This window comes from Jaculus jaculus, chromosome 5 (assembly GCF_020740685.1).
Source record: "Jaculus jaculus isolate mJacJac1 chromosome 5, mJacJac1.mat.Y.cur, whole genome shotgun sequence".
NCBI classification, from domain to species: Eukaryota; Metazoa; Chordata; class Mammalia; order Rodentia; family Dipodidae; genus Jaculus; species Jaculus jaculus.
In genome coordinates, this window is record NC_059106.1 from 105,048,139 (window position 1) to 105,070,681 (window position 22,543).

The 22,543-nt window shown below is 48.3% G+C and overlaps 1 protein-coding gene across 2 annotated transcripts; it reads left to right on the forward strand.

Moving 5' to 3' along the window:
- Positions 1 to 2,472: 2,472 nt before the first annotated feature.
- Positions 2,473 to 14,858, forward strand: Rab11b (RAB11B, member RAS oncogene family). Of its 2 annotated transcripts, none has more exons than XM_045150247.1 (5): positions 2,473 to 2,657; positions 11,892 to 12,087; positions 12,865 to 13,058; positions 13,332 to 13,412; positions 13,844 to 14,858. In XM_045150247.1, the coding sequence occupies exons 1-5, from the start codon at positions 2,594 to 2,596 to the stop codon at positions 13,987 to 13,989; spliced, it is 681 nt and encodes a 226-aa protein (XP_045006182.1). In that variant the 5' UTR covers positions 2,473 to 2,593; the 3' UTR covers positions 13,990 to 14,858. The 2 variants fall into 2 exon arrangements, with proteins under 2 accessions (XP_045006182.1, XP_004672257.1); XM_004672200.2 differs by having other exon boundaries at positions 2,477 to 2,633.
- The last annotated feature ends 7,685 nt before the right edge of the window (positions 14,859 to 22,543 follow it).

Consider the following 22,543-nt stretch of genomic DNA (forward strand, 5'->3'; position numbering starts at 1 on the left):
CAATTTTTAAAAAATCATTGTATGTACACAGATGTGTGGGTATACATGTGCCAAGGTGAGCATTTGGAGATCAGAGAACAGCCTTCAGGTGTCAGTACACACCTTCAACTTTGAAACAGGTTATAGGGCTTGTTAATCCATTAATAAAATAACTCAGAAATGGACTCAGAAGAAAGCTCCAGGACAATTTTGTTAGCCTTTGAGAAGGGAGCAACAGGGCAGACAAGCTGTAAATCTCAACAGCTGTTGGAAAGAGGAGAGAAAGTCATGCTTTTGGAGGTAGGGCCCAGGAAAGGAAGCAGGCTCAGCAGTGGAGGTCTGCAAGCAGCTACATGGATGGGAGGGGGCTTTCAAGCAACTGCCTACTGTGGATCTTCAGAGAAGCAGTGAGAAAACCCAGAGTGTCTGGGCAAGCATGCTTAGGATTTTGGCCATAATCCAAGACAGAAAGCAGCAGAAGGAAAAAATTATGCTTTTTGTTAGAACTTAGAAAATGGAGCAGGTTTAGCCGTGATCTGCAAGAAACTGCCTCAGATGAGGGGCTTCTGTGGTTAAGTATAGGATCTCATTAAGGAGATAATATTCTTCCCAACTGCTCAGCACGCCTATAGGTGAAGGGTGGTCTCTAAACCAGGTGATATTGATATGGGGAGCTGGAACTAAAATGGGGTGCTGGGATGGCTGGGAATAATCCTGGAGCCCCAACCCCTGAGTTTGTGTCTGTTAACTAACCACAGAATTTGCAATCCAGACTAAAGAGAATGATTTTTAAATTAAAACATTTTATCCAAATATCACAGGGAAGGAAGGAAAGGTAAATATAGCAGCATGGTCTGGAAGCATGGACCTGGGATTTTTTTTAAAAGTGAGTTTTTTTTAAGGTGTATATTTACAAAGAGATTAAAAAGTAAAAATACTAATAAAAAATGTCCCTTCCCACCCTGGCAGCCTGTGAGGTCTCCATGCACTGTAAAGTCTTCACCCTGAGACTGAGGAAAGAGCATCCACAGGGATAACCCAGAAATAGCACCATCTAAGCAGTTGTGGGAGGTTCTCATCCAGGATAGGTTGAGACTTCTCTGTGGTGTGGCTGCTCTGGGGTCTTCTTACTCCTGGGCAGAGACAAGGAGCTCCTTGCGGCCACCAGAACATTGTCTACCAGGATGAGACAAGGTATCTCAGTGCTGTAGCTGCACTGTTCAGCTTGAATCTGAGGGAGAAGCAGCCAAAGGAGAAGCACCCCAAGGCACCAAACTGGTATTGGTGTAATATACTTTGGTCTGCCATCTTAGCCTTGTCTAGGATGAAGATCTAAATTGTGAGTCGGAGTTTCCCTAGGGAAAAAGTTTTCTGACAACTCTCCTCCCTTTTTTTTTTTTTTATTTTTTATTTATTTATTTGAGAGCGACAGACACAGAGAGAAAGACAGAGGGAGAGAGAGAGAATGGGCGCGCCAGGGCTTCCAGCCTCTGCAAACGAACTCCAGACGCATGCGCCCCCTTGTGCATCTGGCTAACGTGGGACCTGGGGAACCGAGCCTCGAACCGGGGTCCTTAGGCTTCACAGGCAAGCGCTTAACCGCTAAGCCATCTCTCCAGCCCAACTCTCCTCCCTTTACCATTGAAAAGGGTGGCACGAGGAAGGGGTCCACCCTTAAGGGACTTCAACCTGCTAATGCCTATACACAGGGTCTCCTAGTTCTTGGGTAGGAGAACTGGGGATTCTCTTGTGTCTGCCCTCTATCATCATGAAAACTGGATTAAGACTGTCTGAAGATCTGAACCCTCTTGAGTTTCAAGTGTTTTACCCACTGAGCCATTTCCTCAGCCCTCAATGCTTTCTTACCAAAAGCACCTTCTAAAATGCCTGTTATAGTCTTTTTCTAGCAATGCTGAGGACTAAACCTATCTTTACATATTCTAGAAAAATGTTTAATTACTGCGTCCTCTAGTATTCCCCCTGCCTCTAAATATCTGTAAAATATTTGTGTTTAAGGATATGCTCCACGTGTTAGGGAACAAAAGGAGAAAACTGAGGAAAAGAGTAACTTACAAGTCACTAGATGGTAACTGTAGCCTAGAAAGGAGACCACCCCTCCTCACTCCCACCAGTTATGGGCTGGGGTGGGGAAGAGGCCAAGTTAAACTGTCCTATGATGGCATAGAACGTTAAACAACGTACCCACACCTGGACCCAACTTAATTTACTTTCGCTGACAGACCCTGTCTTAATACTAAAGGGTCTGAATCTAGGTTCTTATTGGGTAAGCATTCCGTCAATCCATTTCATTACATCATATTTCCGCCCCGCCTTCCTAACCGTACTTCTGATAGGCTGCTGAGGCTGTCATTTCAGAAAGGTCCGCATTCCTTCCGCCTTTCTCCAGGAGACCGAGGGCGAGGAGGGTGGATCCCAGGAGAAACCCACCAGAGAGGCTCTGCTTCTGCCTCTGAGTGGCTACCCTGGGTGTCAGTCGCGAGTGCTTACTCCGCTGATTGGTCGTCAGACCCGCTCTGTGCTGCGTTGGTTCCGCCCACGTCGGCTGTTTGTGGTGGGGCTGCGGAGTCGCCGATCCGCCGGAAGCGCCAGGACAATGGGGACCCGGGACGACGAGTATGACTACCTATTTAAAGGTGCGACCGGCGGGGCCCAGACAGGCAAGGGCGATGCAGAGACGTGGCACCAGGCGGGTCAAGGCCGCGCTCCGGGGCGGTGAGGCCGAAGGTGGAGTTCGGGGCTTGAGGCCTGGCAGGTAGCGAGCCGGGAAAGCCCCAGGCAGGCCGAGCTCGGTCAGCTTGGGGCCCTAGTGCGAAATGCTGAGAAGCCAGAGACCCGAAGCTTGCGGGGCCTGGGCCTATAGAGGGTGAGGCCCCGAGTGGTGGAAGAGGCCGTTGGGGGCGTGGCCTCCTGAGGGGGCGGAGCAGCCACTGGGCCTCTGGAGCTCCCGGCGCCGGAAGCCGTTAGAGGCGGCCCCGAACGTGGTAGGCGTGGTGGAAGTGGCGCCCGGACTCTTACGAGGCGAGGTCTGATTGGTGGCAACCTGCGTTGGGCCGAGCCTGGGAGGGGAGAGGCAGCCATGGGGACCAGGCCGAGGTGGGACTTTCGTGATGGAGTGGTGGTTAGGGAGCCCTGTAATTGTAGTGTGGAGGAAGGAAGTGGGTGCAGCGTTCCTTGTGTGTACAGCACTAATTCTAAGAACTGAGGCTTGGGGATACAACTCAGTCGATAAAACGCTTGCTAGCATACACGAGGCTCTGGATTTAATACTCAATACCTCATAGATTGGGTAACTTGGGAGGTAGAGGCAGAAGGATCAGAAGTTTTAAGATCCACCTGGGCTACACAGGATGAGCCTTTTGCAAAGGAAAAGGGAGGATTGGTAAAACGTGCTTAGTGCAAGCAAGCAGGATGTGAGTTCAGATACTCAAGCTTCCATGTGACAGCTGGGCACCTTGCTATGCGCCTGGAACCCCAATACTGAAGAGCTTGTTCGGTAGTCTAGGAATCGGTGATCTGTAGGTTCAGTGACTGAGAGATCCTGCCTCAAAAACCAAGGTGCAGAGCAATTGAGGAAGGTACTCTATGTTGAATTTGGCTTACATACACAACCACATACTGTCCATAGACAAAAAGAACTGTGTGTGTGAGGGGGGTGAGGATTGAGAGACAAATTCATAAGGATTACAGCAGAGTTGAGCCTACGGCCAGCTGTGTGCTTTACCTCATATTTGGGGTATAGCGGTTTCAGATCTCCTCCCTTCAACACATGCACAGTGATGGCTCAGGTCCAGGTGTTCCCACCTGTGTAACAACATTTAGGCATATCAGGCAGCTGTGAGGTTTCCTTCGTTGCACTGGGGTTCCCTTACTTCTCAGTTGAGCAGCTGCAGGGATTCTTGGTACATCTGTGCCAAAATGAGCTTTGATCCTTTGTCTCTGTGCTGGTCCTCTTGGCTGGTAAGAGCTAGCCTCGAGGTAAGGGCCAGTCTCTTCCTCTTGTTGAGAGAGATTGGTCATACTGAGTGTCCTACACCCAAAGCTATTCTTAGTATCCAGCATCTTGGGATCGTGGAGAATAGGACAGAAGAGGGGCCCCAGAATATTTATGTGGTAAAAGACTCCTAGACAGAGGGAGAGAGTGTTTACACATAGTACCATGGGCTGGTAGCACACAGGTGTGAAGGCGTGAGGCTTGGAGACTGAAGCTTTGAAGGACCTTTTAGTGACAAGTGGAGCCGACTCAGATCCATCTGTGGTAGGAATCAGCCCGTCTTGAAGTAGCTGCTTTGGATTGTGATGGCAGAATGGAGGCCTTTTCCCCAAATGGCACATCCAGTAATCTGTGGTCATTCTCTTGCTATTATAAATAGCTCAGCATTGAATGACTGCCCAAGCCCTCTTTTTGCCCTTTGAGTTATTTCCTTGATCAGTGTGTGTGTTCCCAGAAGCACAGTTACTGGGTCAGGGGCAATGGCGTGGTGTTGCCATTCCCGGGACTTGCCTCCAGAACTTACTTCTTGGAAGCGCCTGTCCAGCTTCTGCAGCAGCTGGCATAAAGGGAGTGCCAGCCTGCCTATTGCCTTCCCCAACTGGCCTTCTTTCTCTGAGTCAAGCAAGTGTCTTCTCGAGCTAGGCATAGCAAAAGTCTCATCCACAAGGTTAGCATTTTCTGACGTCATAATCCCAGGTCTCCCCACCACTATTTATGCCTTGCTCCATGTCTGAGGCTCTCCCCCACCCACCGTTTTCTTTCAACATTTGTTCTTCACTCTGCTTCAGTTTTCACTCCATTAGTTGGACAAAGGATCTCTCTGTGGCTCTAGGAAGTTAAAAAGGAAAGAAGTGAGCAGCAGCAGGCAAGCCACTACCAGGTACATCACTCAGCCTACCTGTGGCAGGTCCACAGAAACGTAAATCAATTGCACCCCCAGCCTTCCTGAGTCCCATGCCTGGAAGAGCTGAGCCATTCATGGTGACCTTGACTTGAAGAGAGCTCTAAAATATAATGACAAGCTAAGTGTGGTGGTGCACACATCGTCTCAACACTTAGAAGGCTGAGGCAGGAGGACTGAGAGTTACAGGCTAGCCTGGGCTGCATAGTGCAAACCTGTCACAAAAACAAAACCAAACTAAAAAAACCTACAGTTTTGCTAGAAGTGTTGACTGACAGTCTCCAGTACCTAACCCTGTACCTAGCCTGCTCCACTCCCTACACTGGACTTTGGTCACCTTCCCCTGACATGGTGGCTCCACATCTCTGCGTGGGACGGTGTCTGCCATCACCCCCACCCCCACCCCAGAGTGTTTTTGGCAGCCACATCACACATTGGCTCAACATTGGGCCAATACTTCCAAAGAATGTGTGACCACATACCATTTGTTTTTCTCCCCAAACATTCTCCTCCCCAGGATTGAAGTTTTTTATTTGTACTAATTTATAGATCCTCACGTTTATCCCCTAATGTTTTCTCCTGTCAGCCATTGGCCATTTTCCCAACCTCCTGAAGGATCCCTGGAAACCCCCGTAACTTCTTTGATAGACACTGGGGTGGGGGCTTCACATTGGGACCACTAAAGTATCCCCCCCTCCTGCCCTTCTCCCAGAGCTCTTGGCCAACCTGGCTCTCAAAGACATGAGTCACATGGAAAACTGACTGTGGTGACCCTTGGCCCTGTACTTTGAATTGTGCCCATCCCTGTCTGAGGAGAGAAGTAGCTTGACCCCAGGAACCAGGCTAGACCCAGAGCTTGCTTCTCTGCTGAGTATACCAGACTGGGCAAGGTCCCTACCAGGCCTACTCTTTAGGTTGCAATATTGCTATATTGGGTCCAAGCATACCATCATCCCTTATTTGGACCAGGAGCTCGAGTTTCCTCTTTCCCTAAGAAATAGCTGAGGTGGTACGTTCCTAATCATTCCTTTGTGGCCCTCAAAGGAGGCCTCGTTTTGGTCTCCAGGCACCCAGCAGATGCCTGCCTCAGGCTGTGGACCAGGGCAAGATGTGCTGTGAGTAGTAGAGCCATGTAGCCAAAATGTTTCTCTTCATTGAAGACAGGAGGAGGATGATAAAATCCTGTTCTTCTGCTCCAAGGCATTCATTGGTGGAGTAAAAATTGCCCTGAGGCCTGGAGAGATGGCTCAGTGGCTAAGGTGCTTACCTGCAAATCCAGGTTCAGTTCTTCAGTACCAACATAAAGCCAGATGCACAAAGTGGCCCATGCATCTGGAGTTCATTTGCAGTGGCTGGAGATCCTAGCATGCCCATTCTCTGTGTCTGTATTTCTTCCCTCTATCTCTCTCTGCTTGCAAATGAAAATATTAAAAAGAGGGCTGGAGAAATGGCTTAGTGGTTAAGTGCTTGCCTGTGAAGCCTAAGGACCCCAGTTTGAGGCTTGATTCCCCAGGACCCACTTTAGCCAGATGCACAAGGGGGTACATGCGTCTGGAGTTCGTTTGCAGTGGCTGGAGGCCCTGGCATGCCCATTCTCTCTCTCTCTGCCTCTTTCTCTGTCTGTTGCTCTCAAATAAATAAATAAAAATTAACAATTTTTTTTTAATTAAAAAGAAAAGAAAAGAAATAGCTGTAATAAGAATGCTCCTGTGTTCCTGGAACAGTTAGGGCCTCCTTCCTGGAAGATAGGTCCTCACTGAATGGCCTCTCAGTCAGCAGAACACCAAGTCTGGACTCTGGGGATGCTACCCTATCATGAGACAGACCAGGGCATCCAGGGCTTCCGAGAGGTGCCAATTCTTTGTTTTTGCCAACTGGGCTTGCCTGCTTGGCATGCCAAGTGGCATGTCCAGGGGACAATTTCTCAGCCAGCAAAGTCACTGACTTCTTTAGAAATGCTGGGGCACGTGTACGTAAGGGCCCATTTTTCCTTAAGACAAGTGATCACTTAAATTTTCCACAGTACCATTTTCACACCGTTGTGCACACAGGGCCAGCCCAGCCACTGTACCACTTACCAGTCTGCATCAGGCATTCTGTGCCAGGGACAGCCAGAATGAACCAGCCTTCCTGCTATTAACCTGAGAATGGCCTTTTGACCCTGTTCTTGGTGGGTAACTCTGGACCAGGGACTTAGGCACTGTGTTGAGGCTCACTAATTGTGCAGAGGGAATAATGTTTGTGTCTGTGCCCTTGAGAATTTGCTAAGCCTAGGTCTCCAAGGTATTTGGGAATGAACCTGACCCAAGGAACTGAGGAGACTGTTGGCCAGGCCAACAGCTGCTGGCACTAAGGGTCCTTGAGTTTGTACAATTCAAGGTATAACTGAGGAGACATTATGGGGACCCCTAAGCAGGGCCCAAGTTTTCTGTTCTATTCCTGTGAGCATGGGGTTCCTTTTCTATGGCTAGGCTCCTTTAACCACTATGGGAAGGAGTTTAGAGGTTCATGATGTGGATAATGATCCACATATGGCCTGGAAGACAGTTTTTGCCCCTACCAACATAGTTGGAAGTTCTTGCAAGGCTCAAGGCTTTGGTCAGGCTTCACCTCTTTTCCATTTTTCTCTGAACTTGACATTCTTGTCCCAGGCACCTACAGTGTTACAAGAATATGCTAGCTACATGTCTTGTAGGCCAGTCTGCAGGAAGAGGAGAGGTCTAAGCTGAAGGTTCTTGAAGGATGAGTAGAAGCTTGTTGGCTGCCCCAGAGTAGGATGCCCAGTTGGTGGGAGCTAGAGAGGTAGGCAGGCTGGGGCGCTTATTTCTTTAGTTCTCTGTGAGACAGAACCAAAACCCCTGAGCCAGGGACTAGGGAAAAATGGCTTGAGGACATGAGTTGAGAGGGAAAGGACTTAGAAAATTGAACTCAGATTCTGTCTAGGCCACTTTTTGGGCAGGTGGTCCTGGACATGCTTGGTGGATATGATTGGGAGGTGGGGACAAATCTGCAAGTTTTCATAGGCTCTGACTCCTGCTCTGTCCTTATGCCCCTGTTCACAGCATGCCTTGAGTTCATCATACTACATTAGAACTTTTAATTTTTCTTCTCTGTGGAATGGGTTCCATGAGGTTTTGTGAAGTTATGTATACCAGGAACTTTCTCAGTAGTCTTTTTGTTCTCCCTCTTGTTATCCTGTTTGTTTTCTTGGGTTTTTTTTTGTTGTTGTTGTTGTTGCTGCTGCTGCTGCTGCTGCTGCTGCTGCTGTTGTTTTTTTGTTTTGTTTTTGTTTTTGAGACAGGATCTCATGCAGCCCATGCCTGCCTCACACTCACTTATGTAGCTGAAGATGACCTTGAACTTCTGATCCTCCAGCCTCTACCTCTTGATGCTGGGATTACAGGTATGTACTACCACATTCAATTGTATGCAATGTTGGGGATGGCTTTGTACATACTAGGTAAGAACTGACCAAATGAGCTGCACCACCTGACCACTTTGTGGAATCCACACATGGGTCCAGAAACAACAATGACTCAACACCTGAATTTCCCTCTCAGTGACATTTTAGTTTTGAAGGGGCTTCAGGATTCATCCTACAATGTGAGAGGAAGAAAGGGATTAAGGATAAATAGATTTTGGCCTGAGCCAAAGAAAGGACTATGCCACATTTAACTGAGATAGGGAAGGTGTTTGGAGGGCACTGAGCAGGTTTGGGGGGGAGCAGAAAATTTCCCAAGCTGAGAGGCTTGGGAAGTCAGGCTGAGAGGGGAAGTCAGGAGTTCAGCTCTGCTAGGCTGACCTTGATGGGCTGTGGCCCTCAAATGGGATGTAGAAGCAAAGGGCATGTCATCCTTGGTTTGCAAGAGAGAAGTTAATTAGAGTTGTTAGGCCAAAGCCAGTATTTGCAGCCAGAAGCCTGAACAGGGTCACCTTGGGACCTAATCCTGAGGAAAGCCTGCAGAGGAGACAGAGTATGAGGTTCTGAAGCATAAGAAGAAACAATGTTGGGGATGGATTAGGGTGGCTGTTGAGTGCTGAGTGCATAGGAACACAGGGCTGAGCCATTCTCTCTAGCACCTTCAAGTTCTACAGGTTGATGTATTGAATGAGAGGCCCTGGGTCCCTCTTGTTGGCCCTGCCAGCAGCCTGTCCCAACTCCTCTGAGTATTGGCCAGTAAGCTCAGCCTCACTCTGTGGCCTAGTCATGCCCATCTTACCTGTGTAAAGGAGGCCTGATCCAGGATAGATATCCCTCTTCCTCCTCAGGCCCCAGATGATTATGCTATGTTTTAGTCCTAGAGAGTATGGAGTACAGGAGGTGAAGACAGTATAGACACCACCTTCTAGGGCTTTGGGTTTTTAGAAGAGAAGATCAGGGTGATACCTGGAGCATTAAGAGGAGTCCTGAAAGAATGTAATTTTTAGCTGGACATGGTGTTATATCCTTATACTTTCAGCTTTTAGGAAACTGAGGCAAGGAAGAGCATGAATTTGAGACCAGCCAAGGCTACTTATCTCATGAACCCTCCAAAAAGAAAAAGTAAAAGAATGTGTTCTTTTTAGGAGGAGGGGAAGCTGCCAGGTGAGGTCTGGAGTCTTGTGTTGTCAGTCAGGGCTGACCAGCTGGCTCTAGGTTCCTTCAGAGGGTTTTTTCTACTGTTTGCCCTTTGCCGTACTCAGCAGAGCCAATGAGTTCAGTCTCAGTTTGTAGCCCAGACATGCCTGCCTCTACCCAGACCAAGGGAGCCTGCTCCAAGATGAACACCCTTCTTCTCCTTAGGGTCTTGTATGAGGAAGCCTGTAGCGTCCTGTGCTGCTTATCTGGGTACACCCCCTACCCTCAGTCATCAGGGCCCCAAGCTTCCAGAACCATGTGGTTTCAGACTGGAGTAACTGATTAGAAGCCAACTACTTGTTAACATCTGTGCCACATGCAAACGTGTGTTAATACACACACCTTAATCTCCCTTGACAGGATGCACCCTGGATCTGAGGACAGACCACCCAGGCCCCTGGAGGTGCTGTGTCCATGGCTGAGCTGGTCTCACTTTACATCTTGGACTACCCTTCCTGCTGTGCTTCCAATATTCCTCAGCCTGCCTGAGGCAGTGCCTTCTGCAAAATCTGTATCTACTGGGATAAGGCCCAATGTGTCGGGGGTACTCCTTATCTCTTTCCTGGCCACATTGCTCTGATTTCCCTAACAAAAATAAGATTTTTTTTTTTTTTTTTTTTTTTTTTTTTTTTTTGAGGTACGGTCTCAACTCCAGCCTAGGCTGGCCTGGAACTCACTGTGTAGTTCCAGGCTGGTCTCAAACTCAGCAATTCTCCTCTTCTATCTCTTCTAGGATTAAATGTGTGAGCCACCACACCTGGCTACTGCATCTTTTTTATTTTTAACCATCTTTGGCATTTTGAAACAGGGTCTCATGAAACCTAGGCTGGCCTCAAATTTGCTGTGTAGCTATGGGTGACCCCCTGAATTCCTAATCCTCTTTGCCTCCACTTCTCAATTGTTGGGATTTTGTATGTTTGTTTTTGAGGTAAGGTCTCACTCTAGCCCAGGCTGACCTGGAATTTACTAGTCTCAGGCTGGTCTCAAACTCAGAGCTATCTTCCTATCTCAGCCTCCTGAGTGCTGATGTGCACCCCCAGGCCTTGCTACTTGGCCTTTTCTTTTTTTTTCCTTTGCATTTTCTTTGTTTTGAGACACGGTCTCCAGAATGGCCTCTCTTAATGCCCTGTGTAGCTATGGATGACCTTGAATTTCTGATTTCCTGCCTCTTCTTCCACCTGGTGCTGGGATTGCAGTCTTGCACCATCAAGCCCAGTTTATATGGTGCTGGGGATTTTTTTTATCAAGGGCTTTGTGCATACTAGGCAAGTGCTGTACCCACTGAGCTATATCCTAGCCATAGATTGGCAAATTGTTAAAAATTTTAGAGGGGGGGGGAGCAGAAAATTTCCCAAGCTGAGAGGCTTGGGAAGTCAGGCTGAGAGGGGAAGTCAGGAAAATCCTAGGTTTGCATCTTAATGAGTCACTCCAGCTGCAAACAGGCATGTGCTGGGCTAGATGGCGACCCTCTCTCCGCATCACTGAAGCAAGCCCTCAGGCATGACGTGAGAGACTTAAGAACACACTTGTGTGTCTCCTGTGACATGTACCTATGTGTACAAGTGTGACCCTCCCCTTGTCCCCTTGCACCAAAACTTATCCAGGATCATGATGTGGTTTAATAGATCAGTTCTGACCCCAGGCAGGGTTGTTGGCCAGTTCTGTCCCTTCTATGTTGCAGCCACAGTGCATATTCCTGTTCCTCATGGAGATAAATGGACATTGCTGGAGGTGAATGTGTATATGCCTGCAACAGTTGGACAAGGGGAGACATGGAACAGGGTGGCTTTTCTCTTTCCGTCACTTAGCAGGCATTACCCACATAGGTGTCAGCCCTCTGGAATCTTGACCCATCCTTTGCCCTAAACAAAACCACAGTAATGATGACAATTGCTCATTCATGTCTCTTTCTGTGTGCTACATGCTGGCCAAGTACTGACCCTGTGTTTTTTCATTTCTTCCACCCAAAATGGCCTTTACTGCTTCCCTGATTACACGTGTAGAAAAGGTGATGTAGAGAGGTTAAGTGACTGACAAAGTTGTCCAGTTTCAGAGCTTTCTCTGACCATTCTTAGCTAGACACCAGGCTGCAGGTGGAAGCTTAGGGGTTGATGAATATCAACCCACATTGCTTGAAATACCCCATGCATCAGCAGACAGCACTCCTCCAAAAATCAGAGACAGGCAAAGGTGTTGAGGTGATATGCTGTCTGCACTGGCTGTTTCTGGAAGATGGAAGACTCCACTTGCTTGTGTGTTAATAGGGTGGGTGCCTATGGGTGACAGGATCCAAGGAACCACTGATATGTGGACATGGGGAAAACTAGAGGATTCCCAGATCCTCACGTCTCTCTCTCCCCCCCTCCCCAATATCCTTTCAGTGGTGCTTATCGGGGATTCAGGTGTGGGCAAAAGCAATCTACTGTCACGCTTTACCCGAAACGAGTTCAATCTGGAGAGCAAGAGCACCATTGGAGTGGAGTTTGCCACACGCAGCATTCAGGTGGATGGCAAGACCATCAAGGCACAAATATGGGATACAGCCGGCCAGGAGCGCTACCGTGCCATCACTTCCGCGTGCGTGTTGGCTAGGGCCAGGGCCTGGAAATAGCAGGGTCATGCAGGCACATGAAGTAAGCCTGCAAGGATTTGTAAGGGTTGGGCAGAAGAATGGAAAACTGAGAGCAGGGAGTGAAGGGTGGAGGGAAAGCCCTACAGCTGTGTGACCTTGGGACCCAGTGTGGCCCTGGGGGGTATCACTGGATGCACATGGAGGCTTGGCTTGTGTCAGTCCACTCTGCCCCTTCCCAGCCTGGAAGCCTTCTCTTCCTTCTTTCTGGTTTCCTCTTCTGTCTTGGCTCATAGCCTTCCTCCATGACTACTCCTGGTTTGCTAAGACCCACCTAGCCTGCATCTTCCTGGACCCCTTAGGCCCCTGCTTAACCCTCAGTGTTCTATGGACTCTTCACTGTGGTCTGGTTATCTCCCCCTGTCCCTCAATCCCCAGGGAGTGTAAAAACATCCATCTCTGATGCCGTCCAGGCCTGGCCTGCACAGCAGGTATCTGAGCATCTGTCCAACAATGGTCTTTTCGCCACACAGCTGCTGAACCCTTATCACCTTCTATTGATGGCTTTGTGTTTTCTAACTCCAGGCCCCAAATGACCTCCTCTAGCCTTCACATCCCTTATCTGAATATGGGTGGCTTCAGAATACATGTCTCTTCCTCAGTTATGAAGCCCACCCCTCAACGGGGCCCTGTGCATGCATGGACCAAGAAGCCACTTCCCCCAGAGTTCCCATAAAGCTGTTTCCCCAGTGCCAGAAGCTCACTATTGCACTTCAACCCTGCAGGTACTACCGTGGTGCGGTGGGTGCACTGCTAGTATATGACATTGCCAAGCACCTGACATATGAGAATGTAGAGCGCTGGCTAAAGGAGCTGCGGGACCATGCAGACAGCAACATCGTCATCATGCTGGTGGGCAACAAAAGTGACCTACGCCACCTGCGTGCTGTGCCCACTGATGAGGCTCGTGCCTTTGCAGGTGAGCTTGTAACGGACATGTCCAGGGAGTGGCAGGCACTCACCCACACACCATAGCCACGGTGCCAGCCTCTCATCCCTGAGCACCTGCCCCAGCAGCAGCCAGTGGTCATCCTACTACAGCCCCTTCCTGAAGAGTCAACCTCTTGATTGTACCCACTGGCAGCAGCCTTTCAGGTCCTAGGTCGGGGAGTGGGCAGGTATGACCTCTGAGAGGAGTGTGAAAGCCAGACACCCACTCCCACTCTCTGGATGAGGATTCTCTCTGTTCCAGAAAAGAACAATTTATCCTTCATTGAGACCTCAGCCTTGGATTCTACCAACGTAGAGGAAGCATTCAAGAACATTCTCACAGGTGGGCATGAGAAGGGTACCTGACATACAAGATACAATGCAACCCCTTGTCTTTACTCATTATACCTGCTGGCCAGTCTGGGCAGTCACATCCCGTAAGCTTAGCCCCCATATGTAGCTTTTGCTGTCATATGGAACCAGACTCCTTTACCCAGCTCCCCATGTGTGGACCCTTCCTGGGGCAGCAGAGGAAGTAAGTGGCCTCTGAAGTTAGGGAACAAGAAACCTAGGCTGACTGTGACCAGGTTTGTGCCCTGCTCTTGCCCACATTGCCTGGGAGTCCAGCCCCTGTTACTGTTTTCTGCTGATGTGATGGGCACTATTCAGGGCACCATGGGGACATTTGGGAGTACACCCAGCCTGTGTCCTGCAGGGGAATAATTTGTCTTGTGCAGGTCACACAGCTTATTCACTGCTTCTTCCCATTTACAGAAATCTACCGCATTGTGTCACAGAAGCAAATTGCTGACCGTGCAGCTCATGATGAGTCCCCTGGCAATAATGTGGTGGACATCAGCGTGCCACCTACCACTGATGGACAGAAACCCAATAAGTTGCAGTGCTGCCAGAACCTGTGATTACCCCACATCTCCACCTTCACCCAGCGTGCGTGCAAGGCTGGTCTCAGCCCACCCTTCACCAGTGTCCTGGCCCTCCCCCTCATCCTTCTGGGACTGTCCCCACCCTTCAAATGAGCTCTGCCTGTCAGCCACCCAGCCCAGGAAGAACAGAGCATCAAGCAACCTCCCTCTAGCCTGTTTGAGAGAAGCTAGAAGCCCTTGCTTGTGTACTTGCTTTCCTTGGGTCCCTGTGGGCATTTTGACTAGGTGGGGAGATTGGCAAGATGGATAGTGCCAGCCAGAGGTGAGGAGGAAGAGTGGACAGAGCTGGCTTCTCCCATTTTCCATGGCAGACTCCAGGGAGCAATGACTTCCCTTTCACTCTGGCCAGTTGGCCCAGCTGGTCCACATCCCCACCCAGACCCATCTCTAGGCTGATACCCAAAGAGCCAGGCAGCAGGGCTTGGGTAGGTGGACGTTTGACCCTGCCTCCCGCCTGTACCTCCACAGCCAGTGCGGCCTTGAGTGCTCCTGGGCCTGCGAAACTTCTGCTCCTGCCTATAGATTCATGCTGGGAGAAGATTCCCTCACCCCTCTTCTTGCCCTCCTCTGCACGCAGCAATTCCTTTAGCCCCACCTGTCTTCCCTTCTCTGTCTTGTCTCCCTGTCTGGTCAGGAACCTATTTGCAAGTGAAGCAATATTTCCATGTTTTGTATATATAACTGCTCTTGTAGCCTTTGGTTTTTGTTATTGTAGAGAAACACAGATTCTTTATACACTTTGTAAGATTTATGCCAAACCCCAGCTCTTGATCTCTTATTTTTCCCTGTGGCCCCTGCACTGTTGCCCATTACTAAAATGTATAAGCCAACTTCCTGTACAGAAACCTGCCACCCAGCCTTTGTCTTCTTTCTGTCCGCCAAGCTGCATGCCTTTAGTTGTATAATGTAGGCTAGATGTCTTAGTCTTGGAAAACTTTAGTTTGTTACCTGCCAAAGCCCCCTGAACTGATCCAGTAGAGGGACTAAGCCCTGGGGAGGGGAAAGCAAACCCTCCTCAAGCAGCTCCTGTGGCAGAGAGGGAGGGAAGGATGGTGACCTGGTGGTGGCCTTGTCTTGAAAACACCTTACATCTAGGACTATCTGCCTCCTTACCACAGAAGGCAATGCTTCAGTTTCAGTCTAGGACTGCTATCTCTAAGGGCAAAAGTTGCCCTCTGTTGGTGGTGGAGAAGAGTGGCTGTGTCCTCAACTGCCTCATCTGTGATCCTGGAAAGTATAGGTGGTGCCAACCCTACTTCAACTCTATCCAGGACATGAAGAGGCCCAATGAGGGGACACGGGTGTCAGGCAGAGTGGGTAGCTCTGGGTTCCTTTTCCCAGGATACAGCTTCTCCCTCCATGTGGGCAAAGCTGATCTGAACTGATGAAAAGGCATGGGCTTCCTATCTACCCCAGAAGCCCCAGCCTCTGGCTAAAGAGGCTGCTCAGACGATGGATACCTTGAGGGTTCCTTTTGATCTTGAGCTTGGCCACCCTGACAGGAAGGGCATTCCCAGATTCATCCATGTAGAAGTGTTATGAGTCACCAGGGCTGTTTAAGTAGGTAGTTGTGGATGAACCAGGTGTGCCATGGACCAACACTGCTGATAGTTGGTGAGGGTCTGGCATATGCAATCAGGCAGCCAGACACCACATGTCCAAGGTCTTGCACACTGACCAGAAGGGATAGCTTACCTGGTTTTGAGCAGGGTAGGACATAATTGATGGTGTATGATGGATGATACCTGGAGGATCTAGGTGAAACAAACGGGGCACTCAAGCGGACAAAAAAAATCCTCAAATCTAGACATGGAGTTCAGTTGTGAGGCTGACTAGCATGTGTAAGACCCTGGGTTCCATCTCTAGCACAGTGTACACTGGAACTGTTGGTGAAACATTTGTTATCCCAGCACTCAGGAGGTAGAAGTCTGGGGATCAGAAGTTTTAAGATTATCCTTGACTACCTAGTAAGTGAGAGGCCAGCCTAGGCTACATGAGACCCTGTCTTAGAAAAAGGGGGAGCAGGGAAACTTGGAAAGCCTGCCAGCCTGGGTTCAATTTCCCTGTGAAGCCAGATGCGCTAAGAGATGTGTTTGGAGTTCATTTGCAGCAACAAGAGGGGCCCTTGTGCACCCATACTCTCAAAAATATTTGAGGGACTAGAAAGATGACTCAGCAGTTAAGGTGCTTGCCTGCAAAGCCTAAGGGCCTGAATTCTATTCCCCAGTACCCATGTAATGCCAAATGTACAAGATAGCACATGCGTCTGAAGTTTGTTTGCACTGTAAAGGCCCTGGCATACCCATTCTCCATTGCCTCTTGCTCAAGTAAATAAAATCGTTTTAAAAGAAATATATCTTATTTATTTGAGAGAAAGAGAGAGAATGGGCCTCCAGCCACAGCAAATGAACTTCAGACGCATGTACCCCCTTGTGCATCTGGTTTACATGGGTCCTGGAGAATCAAACCGGGATTCTTTGGCTTTGTAGGCAAATGCCTTAACCGTTAAACCATCTCTCCCACCCAAATCTTATTAAAAATACTTACTTTTTTAAAATTTATTTATTTGAGAGCGACAGACACAGAGAGAAAGACAGATAGAGGGAGAGATAGGGAATGGGCACACCAGGGCTTCCAGCCTCTGCAAATGAACGCCAGATACATGCGCCCCCTTGTGCATCTGGCTAACGTGGGACCTGGGGAACCGAGCCTTGAACCGGGATCCTTAGGCTTCACAGGCAAGCGCTTAACCGCTAAGCCATCTCTCCAGTCCTAAAAATACTTATTTGAGAGAGACAAAGCGACTAATGAAAAAAAAAAAAATATATATATATATATAGATGTATACATATTTTTAGAGCTGGAGAAACAGCAGTTAAGGTGCTTGCCTGCAAAGCCAAAGGAGTTTGTTTTCAGTGGCTGAAGGCTCTGGCATGCCCATTCTCTCCCCCCCATAAAAAAATAGATATATAGATATGTAAATTTGCTGCATGTTGTGGCACATAACTTTAATTCCAGCACTCAGGAGGCTGAGGTTAGAGAATCCCTGTGAGTTTGAGGCTACCCTAAGACTAAATAGTGAATTCCAGGACAGCCTGGGCTAGAATGAGTCCCTACCTCACAAAAGTAATTTTTTTCTTAAATCTCTGGGGGACATTTGCCTGAAAGGAAACATGGTGGGCTGTCTGTGAAGAAAGCTGGAGCTGCTGATGGGAAATATATGGTAGGCAGACCTTGGCAGAAGCAGGACCTATGTGTGATGGATACAGTCAAGAAGCTAGGAACTGGTTTTGGACTAGGAATTGTTTTCTCACCTTCATTAGAAGAATTGGTGGCTGGAGAGACAGCTCAATGGTTAAGGTGCTTGCCTGCAAACCCCACGACCTGAGTTCAGTTCCTAAGTACTCACATAAAGCATGATACACAAAATGGCACATGCATCTGGATTTTGTTTGCAGTGGCTAGAGGTCCTGTTACATCCATTCTCTCTCAAAAAAAAGTTTTTCGTCAGGCGTGGTGGCGCACGCCTTTAATCCCAGAACTCGGGAGGCAGAGGTAGGAGGATCACCATGAGTTCGAGGCCACCCTGAGACTACATAGTGAATTCCAGGTCAGCCTGAGCCAGAGTGAGACCCTACCTCGAAAAACCAAAAAAAAAAATTTTTTTTCTAAAAAATATTTTTTTTATTTTTTAATTTTTATTAACATTTTCCATGATTATAAGAAAAAATATCCCATGGTAATTCCCTCCCTCCCCCCCCCCAAAAATATTTTTTTTAAACTTGAATGTGTCCATTATCTTTTGATACTGCCATGGGATTGGGGATGGCCTCCTCCAACTGTAAGCATGACTTCCAGCTCTGTATCTTCTATATGGAAAATGTGTGATTTCTGCTGAGAGCACCAAGGAGGAAAGAGCATCTGAACACTGCAGTAGCCTGTGAGTGCTTTAAACATGGCACACTGTTCATGCATTTAAAAACAATTCTTGGGGGCTGGGGGGATGGCTTAGCTGTTAAGGTGCTTGCCTGCAAAGCCAAAGGACTCAGGTTCAATTCCCCAGGACCCGCATCAGCCAGATGCACAAGGTGGCACATGCAGTGGCTGGATGCCCTGACATACCCATTCTCTCCCTCTCTCTCTCTCTCTCTCTCTCTGCCTCTTTTGTCAAACAAATAAGCATAAAATATATTTTTTAAGTTTCTTTTAAGAAAAACCTTTGTATTTTCTCTTTGGTAATTGTAAGCAGGTTGCAGCCTGGACTAGGGCAAGCCTCTACCTCAAAAAAACTGAAAGGAAATAATAATGGGAATCCCTCCCCTCAAAATAAAATCACTGGTGACTGGGGAGATTGCTCAGAGGTTAAAAGGTGCTTGCTTGTAAAGCCTGCTGGGGCCAGGGTTCAATTCCCCAGCACCCACATAAAGCCAGACACAAAAAGTGGTGCATGCATTTGGCATTTGTAGCAGCCAGAAACTGGCACATGCACATGTATGTGCACATGTGCAAATAAGAATGCAAGGGATATCTGAGTATTTTTCCAAGTTAAAAAAATATATCTTTCTGATTATCTACTATATGCCAAGGCTAAGACAAGAATTGGCCATCTTCTAGTCCTATCATGAATCACAGGCCAAGGTTGAGATGCTGTATATATTTTGTTTTCAAGGTAAGGATCTCTAGCCCCAGCAGACCTGAAACTTACCCTGTAGTTCCATGTTGGCGTTGAACTCACAGTGATCCTCCTACCTCTGGCTCTTGAGTGCTGGGATTAAAGGCATGTGCCATCACGCTGACAGGTTTTTTTTTTTTTTACAATATCATACATTTACATAAATATATTGTGATTTGATCACATAAATCCCCATTATACTCTGGTTCCTCTCCCACTGATTCCCATTTTTATTATGTGTGGGTAGTGTTACATGTGTACATGTGTGTGTATGGGCATGCAAATTCCATGCTGCATGTGTAGAGGTCTGAGGACATGAGGATGTTTGTCCTCTCCTTCCAATTTGCTTGAGATAGGGTCTCCCTTGTTTGTTTCGTTTGTTTTTTACATAGTGTTATTTATTTGCAAGTAGAGATGGAGAATGGGCATGCAAGGGCCTCGAGCCACTGCAGACTTACTCCAGATACATGTGTCACTTTGTACATCTGGCTTTATGTGGGCACTGGGGAATCAAACCCAGATACTTGGGCTTTGCAGGCAGGCGCCTTAAACGCTATACCATCTCAGCTTAGTGTGTACCAATCTAGCTGGCCCACAAGCTTCCAGATCCTTCTGACTCTGCTTCCCATTGCCATAGGCACTGTGGGATCACAAACAAACATGTGCCACTTTACATGGATGCTGAGGAATTGAGCTCTGGCCAGCAGACTTGCAGGCAAGCACCTTTAACTGCTGAGCCATCTCCCCAGCCCCTGAGCCCCTTATTCTCCAAACATACTAATGGAGATACATCATTGAGGAAAATGATTGCACCTCCCTTCAGCAACCATTGGCTACCAATAGCTCCTAAGGAAGGGCCAGGGACTCTAAAACACCTCTCACATCCATGACAGATTGGCCCTGTCTTATGCAGATAACCAGAGTTGCTGTGGGTTCAGTAGTGGAATGTCCACGTCATGCCCAAGCAAGAGAGTTCCAAAGCCTTCCCAACATCTAGATCTTACATTCCTTCTGCCCCTGAGAGACTCCCCTTAGGAGTCCCATATAGGGCTGAGCACTCAACAGTCAGTTTTTGACCAATTATGACTGCATACAATAGACTGCAAACAGCAGCCTTCTGTCTAATTCTGTGTAATTATGCTGAGTAATAAGTGCATTATACTCATGTATGGCAGCCTCTGTTCTTGACAGCTTGTTAGTTTTTTAAAATATTTATTTGAGAGACAGAGAGGAAGAGAGAGAATGGGCACACCAGGGCCTCCAGCCACTGCAAAAACTCCAGATGCATGTGCCACCTTGTTATCTAACAAACTGGGGGCTGGAGAGATGGCTTGCAGTTGAGGTGCTTGCCTGGAAGCCTAAGGACCCAGGTTAAATTCTCCACGTAAGCCAGATAACAGATGTTCAATGGTTAAGGCACTTACCTGCAAAACCCCACGACCTGAGTTCAATTCCTCAGTACTCACATAAAGCCAGATGCACAAAGTGGCACACACATTTGGAATTCATTTACAGTGGCTAAAGGCTGTGACATGCCCATTCTCACCCCCCCCCCCCTTGCAAATAAATAAATAAAAAGAAGGTCAAGGGCTGGAGAGATGGCTTAGCAGTTAAGGTGCTTGCCTGCAAAGCCCAAGGACCCATGTTCGACTCTCCAGGTCCCACCTAAGCCAGCTGCACAAGGTGACACAAGTGTGCTAGGTTGCACATGTGTGCGAAGTGGTGCACCTGTTTGAGTTCAAGTGCAGTGGCTGGAGGCCCTAGCATGCCAGTTCTTTCTCTCATAAAAAAGTGAGTAAATAGATAAATAAAACGAAGATTAAGAGCCAGAGGGTAAGAAGTGCTTTCATGCTTTGAAATGCTGTTTTCTGGACATATAGTAGCTATTGCATTTATGTCCTCATAGTGACTGTCATTACTTGCACACAAGACTTGCAAAATATTAGACCCATCAACATTTTTCCATAGATGATGAAAGAGGACAGAAAACAACGAAAGACAATAAAAATGGTGGATTTAGAACTTCAGGGGAGAAAGGAGGCAAGATTTTGTGGCTCCAGTACTAGATGGAATCTACTAGACCCCCACCCACCCACTGGGCCGACTCAGGATTGCACATATGGGAATCTGCTGATTTCTACACTCTCTGTGCTCTGAGACTAAGGCGCCAAAGCAGTCAACCTACCAGTTTCTCATACTGGGGTTCCTGGTGCCTGCCTAACCCCCACCGTCCCGCCCCTCGGATTGCTGCGGGGCAGGCAGGTGATCAATCTTTTCTCTACAACCCCGAACTGAACTCTCAGACTGGGGACCAGCCCACAAGGGCAGGTGGTGTGCTCAAGAGCAGTGCCAGTCCAGCCTCCACAAGCTGTGTGGCTGTGCTAGGGCACGAATTCTTGCAGACAAGTGGCCTGAGATCCACGCACACACAGTGAGTTGTACCCCTGGTCTGCACGGGTGGGGCACAGCTGAAGGCTCACACCAGCTGAAGGTCTCCCTGACCACACAGGCAGCAGCTGAGGTGATCAGAAGGTGATTAGCTCGGAGTAACTAGTGTGCTCAGATGAGTGGGACCAGCCCAACATCCACAGACTGCACAGCTGCGGTGATGGGGGTGAGGCAGGGGGAAGGGGAAACGGGGACACTCACTTATGCTGGCCAGTAGCCCAATTTACTTTGACACAAACATACGTTTCTCCTCCCCCACCTCCAGCTCCATGGGCATAGCATAGCTGGGGGCCATATCCCACCTCCCCCACTGCCCACAAACAGGCATCAGCTCAGAACGTCTGTGTACAGGTAGGACAAACCTGACCTCCACAGCAGTGCAGTGAGGGCACAGGAGCTGGGTCTACCAGACCACTGCACACTGTCATCCTGGAGGGAGCAAGACAAATGGGCAATCTGCCTGAATCTCACACACTGAACAATAAGTGTAAGAGCTTGCATAAGCAAGGAACCTGCCTACTCCACACACGCAAAATGGTATGCACCAAAGCACTAATGCCTCCTGCATAGTCAATGAGTTCGGGGCAGGGTCACAGAGACCCAGACCATCCATACAACTGTGTGCTCCAGACAGCCCCCCATACACCCTGATTAAAGACCAGTTCCAATAGTAGAATGCTCTCACCCGCTGAGCCTGCCACCAGCAGCTGCAGCCAATCTCACCACCAAAGGCTAGCAAGCAAGCAACATGGGAGAACAGGACCCTGCTTGGCCATAGACTTGGCCAGGCCTTCTAGGGTCTCACCCAGAACCTTTAAGAGACAGCACATATAAGGAAGACCCTCTCCAGACCCAAGGGCACCCAACAAAAACCTGTGGATAGAATGCCATCCCACTCCTGTTTGGATCAAGCCAGAACAGAACACTCACTGAAGATCTCACAAAAGTTACATCCTTAATAAGACATCTACCCCCAAGATGGGACAAACCACAATGTAAAAACAAACAAAAAACAATGCAAGACAACAAGCCAAGAGATCTCCATCAAAAATGCCTACAATGGAAGACTCCAATGAAAACAATGATGAGACATCAGACATAGAATCCCAGAATGAAAGCATGATAAACTTATTAAACAAACTTAATGAGACCATGAACAAATGGCTAACAGAATTAAAAGAAAATCATCAGGGCTGGAGAGACGGCTTAGCGGTTAAGCACTTACCTGTGAAGCCTAAGGACCTGGGTTCAAGGCTCAATTCCCCAGGAACCACGTTAGCCAGATGCACAAAGAGGCACATGCGTCTGGAGTTCGTTTGCAGTGGCTGGAAGCCCTGGCGTGCCCATTCTCTCTCTCTGCCTCTTTCTCTCTCTGTGTCTGTTGCTCTCAAATAAATAAATAAAATAAAC

Bases quoted from the DNA above. Each gene is read 5' to 3' on its own strand.
- Rab11b (XM_045150247.1), top strand. From the start codon at position 2,594: ATGGGGACCCGGGACGACGAGTATGACTACCTATTTAAAGGTGCGACC. The intron at 12,088-12,864 runs GTGCGTGTTGGC...TCAACCCTGCAG, and splicing joins TACCGTGCCATCACTTCCGC to GTACTACCGTGGTGCGGTGG. The intron at 13,059-13,331 runs GTGAGCTTGTAA...TCTCTGTTCCAG, and splicing joins TGAGGCTCGTGCCTTTGCAG to AAAAGAACAATTTATCCTTC.